Source organism: Tinamus guttatus, unplaced genomic scaffold, assembly GCF_059628265.1.
Source record: "Tinamus guttatus ecotype Peru unplaced genomic scaffold, ASM5962826v1 Tinamus_guttatus_pri_ptg000525l, whole genome shotgun sequence".
Taxonomy (NCBI): Eukaryota; Metazoa; Chordata; class Aves; order Tinamiformes; family Tinamidae; genus Tinamus; species Tinamus guttatus.
The window spans coordinates 305,984-320,618 of record NW_028289059.1 but is presented as its reverse complement, the minus strand read 5'-3'; the positions used below and the strand labels follow the sequence as shown (position 1 = coordinate 320,618).

Sequence of the window (14,635 nt, the reverse complement as noted above, 5' to 3'; positions counted from 1 at the left end):
ACTTCATTTGCTGTCACCTCCATGAAGTGATACACGATTTGTGAATTTCATCACCTTTCCCCTCAAATAAGACTTTAGAGACGCATTGCTGAAACAAACTGAGTGCCTCAGTGTCAGAGAACGTATCCAGACTTGTCTAAAATGACTTAAATCCAGGTTTCGCAGCTTTTAAGGTACTTGCAGAAATTCCAAACCAGTGGAGAAGAAGGCAGTAGCTATTTTTACTTTTCTTACTGAACCTGTTCCCCTCTGAGTTCTTAAATATTCATTAGGTGCAGATAGAGGGAAAGGAAACATGACACTCCAGTGATGCAGACAGGCACAGTATCATCTTTCAACATAACAGATCTAATTTTTTCAAGGTTTTATTTCCTTGTTCTTCCAGCTTTACAGTAGGGGTCTCACCAATTACAAAATCACTTGTATTAATTCTGTCCCTGTACCAAGCATCTGAGTATCAAACAAAAATGCAAAGTATCCAAAAAGGGGCAAGTAAATCTGCCTTTCCAAATAAAGAAAAGAGCAAGCCTCATTCAGAAGGCAAATTAGAGCATCTCAGATCCCTTCTTTGATTTGCCATAAGCAAAAAGAAGATAACTATATCAGTTACTGGCTAGTTTTTTGATCACTAGTACAGAAACGTAGTTCTTATACAAGTTTTATACAGCTATATTTCTATATTAGTAATAGAAAAAGTAACTCCCTAACCGAGCTACATGCCTACTGTTAATAGTATATATACTCCCCACAGCTCTTTATGTCTCACTGGCTTGGGTCTCTGTAGCAGCTTTTTTGTGTGTGTGTTTTGTCATGCTTCTGAAATACTTTATTGGTTAATAAAGAAATGTAATGTTAAGATGCTCCCAGCATAAGAGCACATGCCTCTCTAAACTTTGTGTCTTTACAACATGAAAATTCCTAAGTGAGATGGTGGGCTACTGCATAGCTGTGCACATTTTAGAGCAAAAAGGCACTGAATTTCTCTTTTTGTCATTTACTTGAAATAAAGTAAAACCAATTACATTGCAGAATTAAACTCTTAAGAGCAAAGTTTTGTATGAACAAACAAAACGATCTATTTTGCTGTCACTTTTTTCCGAGTGCTGAATAGACTTTGTGAATAAAAGCCCCAGGATTCGGTCCCTTCTCTTCCCTTGTTAATGCCTAGGCAGACTTCCAGTAGAAGTTTCCAGTGTGAATTCCAAAACCAACATTTTGTAATTAAACTACAAAAAAATGCTTATTTTGAGAAAGCCAAATCACAGTAATTTCATCATCACAGTGAATAGATGCAAGAGTTTTACTCCTATCGAAGAAATATGAAAGTAGTTAGTTACTTAGAAGTCACTGCTTTGAATAGAAGTATTTTTACACTTAAATGTAGCATAAAATAATACTTAATTACATTTGAACTAAAGAATCACGTAAGCCACAATTGCTTATTATTTAGAAGCTAGTCTACCCACAAAAGTGAACGCAATCATGTTCTTCCTTTTGTGATAGGGAACAGTTAATAGCAAATTATAGCGCAAACAGGGATAACAAAGAGCATCCATTTAAAACAGAGGTTGATTTTGGACAGAAGCTTGTTTTCTCTGGCATATCAGCAATACTACAGGAAACCATGCTCAGATTAGAAGGCATAATGTTGAAAGATTCACAGCACTGTAAGGTTTCCCATGCTGCATACTGCTGCTCTGGGTAGCATCTTGAGACTAGTAACAAAATCCAGATGCAAATCTAGGACATTATTTTTTAACATTTAAATTTATAACTTCCTGCTTAAATTACTCATACATCAATTTTGTATTAGTTTATTACAAAAAAAGATATACTGCGTCCTGATTTATAAGGCCGCTGAACTTCTTGCACATCTTTCATGTATTACTTGCTCTTCTGGGGTCTTTGCAAACACAAAACATCTCGTACTGATGCAAACATTTATTAAACAACATCATTGGAAGGATTTCAATTGAAATAAAGGCCAGTATTTTCAACTATTTATACAGCATTTTGTGTGGCCGTCTTTATATTAAGGTGATCCTCAGTGATGTGGAGAAAAGGGTAAACACAACATTTTAAAAACACATACTTGTCATTCCTGTTTTTAAGAAAACAAATAATCCACCATCACACATCTCACATAGTTTAATATAACAAAAGACAGCAATTATTTCTGGTAGTATATTTTTGGCTTTCTTGTAGAAATTGCTTGGAACCAATAGAAAGCAAATACCAAACAAGTAAGGGAAGAGAACTGACCAACCTATCATTCCTCAGCAGTCCTCACTCCCCAGTTCCTGAAGCATAAGACTGATCAATAGGCAAGCAAACTACTGGAGTCGCCTTGTCCTTATATAGGAGTCGTGGATGGAGTCTAACTTCTGCTGAATCTGAAGACTGAAATCAAGACTGAATCAAGGGCAAAACCTTCCAAGGTGTGTGAAACTCATCTTTACGTTTCAGGTCTTGCACCAAGAAAACTGTCAGATTCAAGGAGAGTTAGAATGTGGTCACACATCATGAAACTACCAGATGTAATTATGTTAACAGAATACTAAAATTAATTAAATATCCCATTATTCATCCATTTTTTCAGAAGAATGATGCATTTACCCAATAGCAGAGTATAAGCTTCATCTCTGATTTTGGACCTTACCTCACTTTCCGAAAACACATCTATTCGGAATAGATACAAGTAATTTCCATTAATGGGAACTATGCAGGGGCATTCCACAGAGAAAGAGAAGAGAATAATAATAAAAAAGCCTGGAACACAAAAGACTTCCTGTAAGGATATGAAATATACTCTGTGTCTAGCTTAGAACTTTCTTAAAAATTTACTACTGAAAAAAACTCTGTTGGTATTTCGATGCACCTTAATAGTACAGTTATTCTCAAAGTTAGGTACATTCCAACTTAGAGCCAAGTAATATATGTTGTGATGAATCTAAAGTCCTTCAGTATGGCACACTGAGGGGCAAAAATTGAATTCAGAATACGGAGAAAGCTTTTAGTAAGACCAAACTTCTAGTAACAATAATTAGAGCTAAAATAGATAATAATTTGAAGTTTTATTCAAAAACAAAACTATTCAGGAAGAAAAAAAAAGTGTGTATGTCTGTGTGTGTGTGTGCGTGCTTTAAAAAAAATAAAAACATTATTTAGACAAGTATGCTTACTTTCTTTCATGTTAATTACATTTCACAGTGGAAATTTGGCTGACAGCATCATATCTTAAAATCTGTTTAGGTTCAAAAAGCCTAAAATTATTCTTACACATTCGGTCTATCAAAAAAAAAAAAAAAAAAAAAAAAAGGCATTGCTAATAGAAGCGAAACAAGTACCTCTAAGAACAGGCTTTTGGAAGTTGGAGCTTCAAGCCTATTATGTAATATATGTAAGCTGATAAAGCATGGATCCTGTGCTGAAATCTCTTTGCACTGCTAAAATTTACAAGGAACATTTGTACACAAAGAATTACATGTTTGAAATTACCATTGGGCACCTTTTCATTGAACACACATACTCTCCTATGTGGGTGTGCAGGAATGACCAGAGTTCATGGAAGAAACAGTGGGAATCTAAAAATTCCTGTGGACGGCACGCCAATCAGTGTTTTGATCCTCACAGATTCAGAACAACTGTTTCTTCAGCCCAGTTGGTACAACCAAAACACTTCAGCTTGGACACAGCTTTAAGTCTTAACAAAGAGATTACTATGAATCTGCATATGTTGTCTGAAAGATTTTCCCCTCACATATTTCCACAAGAAGTTTTTTCTTAAAAGCTAATTGTCTTTCTTTAGTACTTATGGCCTACTATGAAGTCTAGGGCCTGACTTTGGAAAAACAAAGCCTCATGTAAACAGGAAACAGCATTAAATCCTTCTTAATAACTCCGTGTAGCAATTCGCTCTCTAGGTTTTAACTGAAGCTAATGTTTTGGTTTAAGCTATTCATTCTGACAGCCCCTCTGACTCCTCATTCTTCCAGTCATAGCAAAAATAAACTTCTTACATATATACATATGCTCAGCAGCACATTAAGACAGAACAAAACATGGTGTTTGCTCCCTGTATCAGGTCTGAGAATAAAATTCTTGCCTCGGCAGTCAAGATTTTCTTGACTTCAGGTAAGCCTAACTGTTGCACCAAAATGGGTACACCACACCTTTGATAATTTATATGAAGGTATGGGTTTTGGGTTTTTATTTAGAGATTTCAAATAAAAAACAGGTAGTGAATAAGAACATTATTTCCCTGTATTCTCCATGGATTTGCTGCAGCAGATTTTACAACAGAGAATATACAAATTCTGTTTCACTACTAGAGCAGAATTGTACAGACAATGCCATGCAGTAGACACATTTCACATTTCTTAAAAATCAAGAAGTGTTTTAAGAGCTCTGCTCTGCAGAATACAATGGCTTTTTAACACAAAAGTTAATAATTACTTGAACTTGTGAAACAGATTGAGCACTAATTTCAACTCACTCGATGTTCTTCATAACGTTGAAGCATTTGGAAACTAAAGGCTTTATTACAGAGGTACTTAGATCAATTAATGAGTTAATTCATCAATGTATTTTCAATTAAATGAAAATATTTATTTTCATACTGTGTGACCAAAATTTCCTCTCGTTCCCAGAAACTCAACCATTCTATGAGGCAAGAAGAGTCCAACACAGTATCCTTTGGGCATCGTGTTCAGTCAAACACCTGAGCAGCAGAAATGCTCCCCCAGCCACCTCTGACACAGGGGCTCTGTGAAGGAACACCAGCCATGCACCACTCAGGCTGCTCAACCTCTTTCACACAGAACCGATCATTCCCTGCCTCAGTTATCAAGATGAAAACTCCCTGCTTTCAAAACAGGAACATGTGAACACAAAGATGGGTAACCTCCACTAACTGGTCATTTGTAACTGACACTGGGCAGTCCGCATGGGCATGTTATAGTCAGGGTGGTTTTCACTTTGGGTTTACTGGCCTGCTAGGGCAGTAGTGAGGTTGACAGTGCCTCGGCCCTACTCTCCTTGCTTGTGCAGGCTCCGCACATGCTGGAATTTTCTGTGATTCTTTGCCTTCTGGGCAAAGTTTTCCTACGAAAATCCTTGCAACTAAAGCAAGGGGGGAAATGAGACAGTGAGAATTTCTTGTGAGAAACGTATGACTGCCTTTTTACAACAGAGAATATACAAATTCTGTTTCACTACTAGAGTAGAATTGTACAGACAGTACCATGCAGTACAGGCATTGCACATTTCTTAAAAATCAAGCAGTGTTTTAAAAGCTAAACCTAACACAACTCCAGCCAGGCATATAGCTTATCAAAGCCTTTAAATAGTTGTCCTTTAGTCTTCTCCCTATACTTGTCCAAGTCTGAAATGGCCTATATATTAACTTTAGCCTAAACTAAAAACACGAAAAGTTAAAAGTTGCCCTAACAGGTGAGAACAAAGGCCCACCTAGCCCAGTATCCTCTCTGTTGCTAGTGCTCACTGTCCAAGGAAAGGCTAAAACATACAGGTATACACAGTAGTACATCCCTGGCATACGGTCCATCTTCAAGAAGTTAGCATCCACGGACTAGTGTATGTTAAGCTGCGCCTTCCACCTACACATCCTGACCTGTGGGCTTAGGAGCGCTGTAGTTCAAACAAACTTAGCCTTGGGCCTTCATCCTCTAAGCTACATTGGAGAAGTGCTAGCTACACTGGAGAAGTACTAGCCTGCAGGGCAGCTAAAGCCAAGCCTATATCGCACCACAGATGCCACTGATCCTGACTCCGAGACTGACTTCCCAGCTTGACCTCAGCCTTGCCTTGTCGCAGCAGCTCTGCTCGTCGCTAGACCTGGCCCTATCCCTGACCTGCAGATCAGCTGGACAGTTTCCATGATACCTGCCAAAGTTCAAGAGCTTTCTTTTATGAGGGATTTTCTCAAAGACCGAGTACATTAACATTAATACAAACTCTCAGAAGGCATACTGATACCACCTACAATTTCCTTCTACAAAAGCCATTTGGTTCTTGGCAGCGCAACATACTTATCCATGTATTTAATAATGCTATTCTTTATCATGTCTACCGTGTTCAGCTCCAAAATTATAGTTTGAAGATCACTCTTTGAGGCATCTTTAAATATTAGTATCATATTTGTCAGCTTCCATTTCCCTGCTACTGAGGCTGACTTCAACAATTACATGTCATTACAGCAATTTCACACTGAGTTCTTCACCCTTCTTCCATAAAGGTCAAATCCAAACATGCATCTCCCCTAGAGCTCCTGAACTGGTATCACTCATTAGCTTTAACCAATCTAAATCTAAGCTGAATTCACAAACATCTATGCCAGCACCAAATCCCATACTTGCAGTTGACACTTTTATAAATCAGCATTTCTGTCTTCCTGTCTCCACTATTTACATCAAAGCCCTTAGGGCAGCAACTGCCTGTCCTCTGTAGTGTAAAGCACAATCAGAAATTTTTGTGTATAATTCACTCTTTTGCTCATCACCACAGTTTTTCTTTTAGACTACTTCATACACGTGACCCAGCATCACATCCCCTTCTGCATACAGTGCTTCCATAGTAATCAATCCTAAAGAGCCTGGAATACAAAGAGAAGACTTAAATAAGCAAAGGTTATTTTCTGAAACAGTTTGGTTTGTTAGCAGTCATTTCACAGAACATCTAATTAATTTGATCATCAGTTTATAGAGAGATGTAACTAGCCTCCTCTCCCAAACTTGTCCCCTCAAAAAGCACCTCCTGTTCCCAAAGCAACGGTTTTAAGATGAGCACTGTCAAGCTGTACATATATCAGTATGCCATGTGTTCAAATTAAAAGTCATAAATCACTTCTGAAAGAAAAAATATCCTCTTTTTAAAACAAATAATATAATTACATAGGTAATGAAAACCCAGCATAAGGAACTATATGTGCAGTCAGTAACAAAACTTCTCTACCTAAAATAAGATACTAAACCAAGAGCTGATCACTGTTATTAGTGACCTACCTTTGGCTTTACTGTTTTGAGTAATATTGCTGGATTAATGAAGATGAAAGACAGCAGCCGGTGGTAAAATGTAGACCAGTGAAACAGAGAGTTGCACTTGGACCTACCACCACGTCTGAACAGTCAAAGTTTTAAATAGATTTTTGGGGACAACCATTTATTTCAAATAGAATAAAAATTATGCAAAGTACTGCACAAGTAGCCAAGGATATATTAGTATTATGATGAATCAAACCATTTGTTTGTCATCTGAACTTGAATTTAACAGAATTCCAAAACACAGCTGCATTCATTGATCCCATTAGGTACTGTCATCTAAAGTGGGCAATGAAAGGAGAAACAAGGAGAGTATGAGTTATCTTTGACAATACATGACTCAATATAGTGACCTGAGTTCCACTTTGTTCTTCCTAGACAGTGTCTAATTCCCCCAAGTGACTCAGGCTCTTGATTATTATTACTGCTGCTATTTCATCACTTTCTTTTACCACAAAAATTCTTTTGCCCATTGAACTAAAAGCTTTAAATTCACTTTTAAATAACTCCAACCAACAAGGCAAGCAAGCTCAGTGCATTTCTCCCTCTGGTATGAAGTTAGTACAAATATTTAACATATTTTGTTGGCAAATTAATACTTTGTTCTCTATGTCAAGGCTGCAGCTGGAGGAGGAAAACCTGAAGCTGCATGCATAATCAATAATTATACGGTATGCATGTAAAAGCTTCCCACCTATTCCGAATTTAGAAAATATTTGCCATATTTACTATACAACCTTTCAGAAAGTGACTGGAAGGGAAAAGCACACTTATGCAGACCCTAAACCTGGACAACACCTTTAATATAATGGCATAATAATATAATTTAGAAAGCTCTGTTCAGCTCTAGAAAGATGTTGAGATCAGGAAAAAAAAAATCCATGTGTATATTACATTATGTATTTTTCAACAGAATGTCATTTTTTCCTTGTTAAAACAATGATTAAAACTAATGGTTAAGGGCTTTTTTTTCTTTGAAAAGCAGTGATTAACAGAAATCATTGTCCAATTATAGCAACATCAAGAGTAAATGAGGAATTTATTCCATTTTACAACACATACAACATGTAAGACCTTTTTCGTCACAGTTGAGGTTTTTCCACAATTGTCATAAAAGGTGACTAAAACCTATCCCAAAGGATGAAACGGTACAAGGATTATTTAAGTACCATTAACAAATTCAATATGGCCAACAACGGTTCAAAGCCAGACATACAACACGCATTTTCAGGGCTCTGCCATCAGAGCAACTTTTTGTTGGCCCTGCAAAAAACGCACGCCTAATCACACAACTAAATCAGACATGCAACTGAATCACACATAAATCACCATTTGCACAAACACACCATTTCTATTCCTCATGTTTTAAAACATCAAACCCAAAAGGCCTGTATATTTTATTTATATTTTTGCCTTCTTTAACAGGCATGCATTTCTTTTTGTTCCCTAGTGCTCTCTGGCCTTCACAGGAATTCAGTATACTCATATTCCCTACTACCACAGGCAGAGTTTAAAAATCTGAACATATTAGATATTGCAGCAACATAGGAATTTTAACACATATAAGCATAAAAATATGTACAAATAATGCTACTCATTTATTCATTCTCCAGAAATGTTACCAACAATAAATGTATTGTTCTTGTGCCTTCTCAGTACAGAATACACTCCATGAAACTTAACAGAAGATAAATTTCTCTATAACAGAGATAATCCAGTTACTTCTGTGGAACAAACAGGATTATGGACTGTTGAGCAACTAACATCAACAGAGGAATACACTGCTGTTAAGCACCAACTGACCACCAAAATCTAAAGGTAGCAGCACTGCTAGTGGCATGATTCATCCATGTGAAATTGGCAGCTAAAATACCAGGGACATGTATATGGAGAGGTCCAAATAAAATCCAAAATTAACTCTCACACAGTGAAAGTGTGTGGAAAATTCTCACAATTCTCCATTCCTGATTGCTAATGATCTCCATTTTTGCACCTCTTTCCCATAGCAATAATTTTATACAGGGTATCTGGAGTAATTTTCCAAATTCTTCTCATGAAGAATTCTTCTGATTCTCCCCAGCCGACCATAAAGACTTGATGGAGGTGAAGAATGGGAAGCTATAGTCAGCTGAAGCCACAAAAAAAACCCCAAAACACTAATTTTGTCGCTTTTTGTTAACTCTCTTCTTATTACAGCTCAAACTCCATGAATTGCCACAGTAGCAGATACACGTGTCAGTTGGAACTGGACAAGATTTTGTAATGATATTTGGATAATCTACTGTGCAGGAATGCTCATTACTCTTCTTGAGGTTTCACAATGGCTCCCTGGCATCAAACTGCTACAGCTGCTTTGCAGCCTAATGTCATTACGAGGACTGACTCAGAGATAATGTCTGCTGGGAGGATCCCGCAGGGAACACAGTCTTAGTAAAAGACTTTGTGATGGTAAGGGGCAACTGATGGATATTGAGTTGCTAAAAAAAGTGGTCAGGAAAAGCTATTTGTTTTGTTTGCTTTCACCAATCCTAGGCATTTCTGTTACTTCTCAGGACAAAAGTCACATTAACTCAAGTTACTTTTCTGAAAATCTTTTTTTTTTTTTAATTCAAAATCGATCCTAAAATTAGAATAAAAGATTCACTCCCTGCCTTATACATGGCACAGAAGCAGTTCACAATTATTGATGTTTTCTTGTGCATCTCACTTGACTTTTTGGATTGCAGAGAACACCAAAACTGCAGACAGCAAGAGCTAGGAATCTGCTGTTGACCACAGTAGCTGGTACAGGAGAATTACATGGAATGATCAGCAGGAGAGGGCTCTTGAACTAGCTTTCCTGGTCACAATCCAGGAATTCCCTTTGCTCCTTTAAAGGCATAGAGGGGTTCACAATAAAGTTTATCAAACATTTTGGTCTTTATGTCTGTAAGCAAGATACAGCTACATTATTGTTAGTGTGATCTAAGTTATTGTTGGTGTGTGACATAAGAGCTCTCTGATATTGTAGGCACAGAGCTCCTTTAGAAAGAAAAATATCCAATAATCAGGGGCTTGTCTAAAAGAAAGGTGAGAAAGACGAGAGAATCGGCTATAAACATTGGTTCATATTGGCATGTACTAGGGGCCTTTTACCCTTCTTCACTTAGAAAATAAGAAATCTGAACTTAAGGAAAAACAAACTGCAACAAGAATCCATGGTGCAGTTTTCTCTCATTGCAAAATATGATCATCTCCAAAAACTGTCAGTCCAAGTAGCTGGATAAGAAATAAGAACATGTGTGGGTGGATTCCTTCCTCCAGCCTGAATTAATTAGAAATGATTGTTTGCTGTATTATTTTAAAGGGTACTTGGAACAGGTTAAAGAGCCACTGTTCTGACTTAACTGACTTAAGTATTTTAAGAAAGACTCCCACAAAAAGAAAAAAAAAAAAAAAGGCAAGAGTAAAATCAAATAATGTGGATTTTTTAAGTTAAAGTTTGCCTTGGGTTTTATTTATTGTTTGGAAAAAAATTAAACAAATGTATACATATTTTGGTCTGTTTAATCCCTACTGATCAAGCAACTCTAAATAGTCCTGGTAGAGTTTCTAGAACCAATCAAGATTTGTTTTTGTAAATGTATATTTTGAATATCTAGTTTCCAGGTCGGCAAAAGTCTAACTGCAAGAGCATTTAATAGAATATAGAATGAATGTAACAAGGGCATACTATATACACATACTGCACCGCCAGTGAACAGGGCATGTTACCTGTTATACAGTCCTGAAATATGTACTAACAAATTCCACTTTCTAAAAAAGCATACATAGAATTTTAGACATCATATGGACCCTATTCCAACAGAAAGATTCACCACCCCCAGATCTCCACATATGTTGACTGACCAGTCTGAAAGGATAAGCTAAAGGCTAAATTCCACCTTCCCCTTCCTTAATAGGGACTCTCTGGGGTTCTTTTCCCCAAATTTATTTTCACAAAATCTTCAGAACTAAATTGTCTTTGAGATTTCTACATCTCTTTCAAAACTGATTGAATTGTACACCAGGTTCAAATTGTTTTTAGGAAGGAATTAGATGATAACCACCTAAGTCTTGTTCTTTCAAAATGCAGATCAAGTTCAGCAAAATTATTCTCTCATATGAATAAATTGCTTCTGCAAATGAAGCCAAATGGTTAAATGCCATGAAGGAGGATGGTGAGGCTTTCCATATCAAGATTACAATGTACTGTTTTGTGTGTTATAGTCATTTTTGAAAAGCGACCTTACTCTAAAGACATCCCTATAAAGAAAAAGGAAACTTACATTTTGCTTTATCTTACTAGATGTATTTTTTTTTCCAGAATCTGAATCCACATGACATATGCCCTTAAGTGCTCTTAATATGGAAAGTAGAAATTCTTTATCATCTGCATCTTTGGCTCTTCAAATCTCTATCTATGTGCAGTGCTACAGATATATATCTGACCTCCCACCAAAAATAATATCCACAAAAAGCTTGCTGTCATTATCCAGGTAAAACACATAACTACCTATTCTATCCCTTAGTTTCTTTTGTCATGACGATCCAAATAATTATAGAAGTTTCAGAAGAAGTAAAAACTAGGCAGGGAAACCACTGGGCTCAACTAAGAATCAAGAGTGGAAAAGGAAAGTTATATGAATTAGACATTCCTACCAAACGGAGCATCACAGTGGTGGCGGTGCCGACTGCTGTTACATGACTGCACTTGTGCAGCATGGCAGGAAGCGATTTAAGACTCTCTGTCACAAAGTAGATATGAATGTCTACTTACTGCTCTATCCCTTGTTCCTTTTTCTCACTTTGCAATAGATGAGGCAAAGAACATCCCTCCCTATTGACTCTTCAGAGCACAGTGCATATGTATGGATGGATTTGAGAAAGGAAGGGATCTTGTAACTGCCCATTTCCATGAGATAACACAGTGAGAGCAGTTTCGAACCAAACTCTAGAATTGCTTTAGAAAACTCTACCTACACACAGAATTAAAATATTGATGACACTACCACCATCCATTATCTGACTGACACCAGCAATGTTTAATTCTAGGTGGATGCTGACCCCTTTCATATGAGAAATTTCACTCTGACTTAAGAGCACCTAATCTGTCACCTCCTGAAGCCAAATTATATTTGTGATTGCTAAGGAACACCTGTACTGCACTGAGTTACGTCCACTGATATCAGCAGCAGAGCCCACAGAGAAAGTTCAAGAAACAGCATTATATAATGCACATGCTTTGCTTCTGACATTTTATGAGATGTTCTACAAAATTACTTAGTGTTCAAACAAGAGAACAACAAATAACATATGCAGCTGAAAGAAAACTTAAAATTAATTCCAGGTTTTTGACCACAATAAATCTTCCACAAGCTTAAAAAAAATACAGACTGTTCCTATGTTTGAGGTGCAAGATGTTCTTGAACTGTTCCGTTCTAAAAAACGGCATGGGAATTCATTGTGATGTCTCAAATGTTATTTTTCAAAGCATCCCAAGTGTGTTACATAATTTTCTCCACAGACAGCTGAGTGGTGCTAACAATTATAGAGTAACAACTATAGGGTAACATCCAGTGTCGCAGTGGCTACCAAGTAACTAATAACCAGAATAACAAATGTTATAAGATTAAAAAAAAAAAAAAAAGTAGTAACATTCTTGATTCTTTTACATGTTACAACTCCCCCAGGACTTCAATGAAGTCAGACTTTTTCAAACTTTTTGGATCACAGTGGAGTTGATTACCTTGTTGTCCCGGGAACACAGGGCTATCTCCACAGTACTAGCACCTCCTAGCAGCTGTAACTGAGCTTACAAAGAAGTCCAGAAGATAATAAATAGCTTAAAAATCTGGCAGGCTAGCACTTGAATTCTACTGTGAGGTTGAGAAGGTCCCATCAACACATTATTAACATTTAATTAAAAGTGTTAGAGCTTCTCGTTGCATTACCAGAGCTCCATTATAACATGATACCAATGGTGCAGACCCCCACATCCCATCTCTTCATTGCAAAGTTTAAAAAAATGTGACACTGAATAGAGAAGAACACACTTTTAAGAAATGCCAAAATCGGTGTTTTTATGGCCAGAAAAAAAAATAGCTAGCAGAAAAAGCAAGAAGCAAATGCAAGAGGCACTATATATTCAATGCTCTACTTTTAAAATCTCACTCTTCAGTGTTTACCTATCACCACCTAAAAGCAGTTTGTTTCTTGCTAAGTTTCTAGGCAGGGTTACTCTAGGATTTGCAGAGATACTTATCAGCTATCATTTGCTCCCGCAAATTAAAGTTAGTACTAAGGAGTCAGCTGCTTGAAACACTTTTCCCTCCTGAAATGACAGCTTGTCATGTTTTCTAAACTAGAGCAAACCCTAAACTTACCAAAAACTCCTAACCCAAAGCGTTCAGGCTATACTGGGACATCAACTAGCAGCTGTTACCCCAGCGACTTGCAATTCGATTTAGCCTAACACACCCGCGGTGTCTCCTTACAGAAAACTTTTTAACAAAGTTAAAACCGTGAACAGCAACAAGTGCGGGCGCGAGAAGAGACGAAGTGTCTGCCGGGGACAAGTTTAATAAAGTCCATTTCTCTCCTGCTTGCGCATCAACCTGTCCGATCTTTCGGGCGGCTCTGCGGCACCTGGGGCTCCGGCTCGGCGTTGACCTAACGCCGCTCGGGGCGACCCGCCCGCTCCGCGCCCGGCGCCCACGGCGCGGGGGAGCGGAGCCGCAGCCCGCCGGTCACGGGCCGAGGGCAGCGGCGCCCCGGAGCCGCCCGGCCGCGGTGCCCCCTCCCCGCCGCCGCCTCGGGACGCCCCAGCGCGAGGCGCCCGCCGCCCCTGCGCGCCCCGCACGGCGCGGCGGGGTGAGCGGGGCGCGGGCTGCCGCCCCCCGTACCTCTCTGCGGCGGCGGCGGCGGCGGCTGCTGGCCGCGGCTGCCCAGCGCGGCCACGAGGAGCGCGAGCAGCAGCCAGCTCTCCGCTGCCATGGCTCCCGGGGCAGCCGCGCTGCTCCCCGTCCCGCTGCGGCGAGTGAGCGCGGCCGGCCGGGCAGGGCGGCGAGGGAGGGCAGGCCCCGGCGCCGGCGGGCGGGGAGCTGCCCCAGCCCGCCCCGCCGCCCCGCCCGCGCCTCCGCGGCCGCGGCCGGGGCGGGGAGCGCGGCCGGGGAGCGGGAGCGGCCGAGGCGCGAGGCGCCGCACGTGCCCCAACGGCCGCTGCCGCCATCGCGGCCTGGCGGCGCCATTAACATCAGCGCCAGGCCGAGACCGAGACTCGGTTCCACACCAGAGCTCTGCACCTATCGCGGGCAGTTTGCTTCATCAGGAGCCCTTATAGAGATGGCTGCGTGTCCCAAGGGGTTTGTGCAGGTGGATTGGAGCTTCAGTTCACCAGCCGTCTGCCTCCTATCCGCCATCATGACTGGTTTCCGTTGCTGCCTTCCTGCAAGTCTCGCTTACAAAAGAGTCTAGGAGACAATGCTTATGTCTTTCAGAAATGTTCCTGTAATGTCACTTTTTGAAAAAGGAAACATTTATCAAATTATATAAAAGAT

General features: G+C 39.4%; 1 protein-coding gene across 1 annotated transcript in view; it reads right to left on the bottom strand.

The window, feature by feature from the left end:
* Positions 1-14,093, bottom strand: part of LAMA2 (laminin subunit alpha 2) — a 336,063-nt gene extending 321,970 nt beyond the window's left edge. The window contains exon 1 of the mRNA XM_088533890.1: positions 13,982-14,093. Within this exon, the coding sequence (XP_088390016.1) occupies positions 13,982-14,072 (91 nt within the window). The 5' untranslated portion in view covers positions 14,073-14,093. The remainder of the gene's footprint in view (positions 1-13,981) is intronic.
* Between the last annotated feature and the right edge of the window lie 542 nt (positions 14,094-14,635).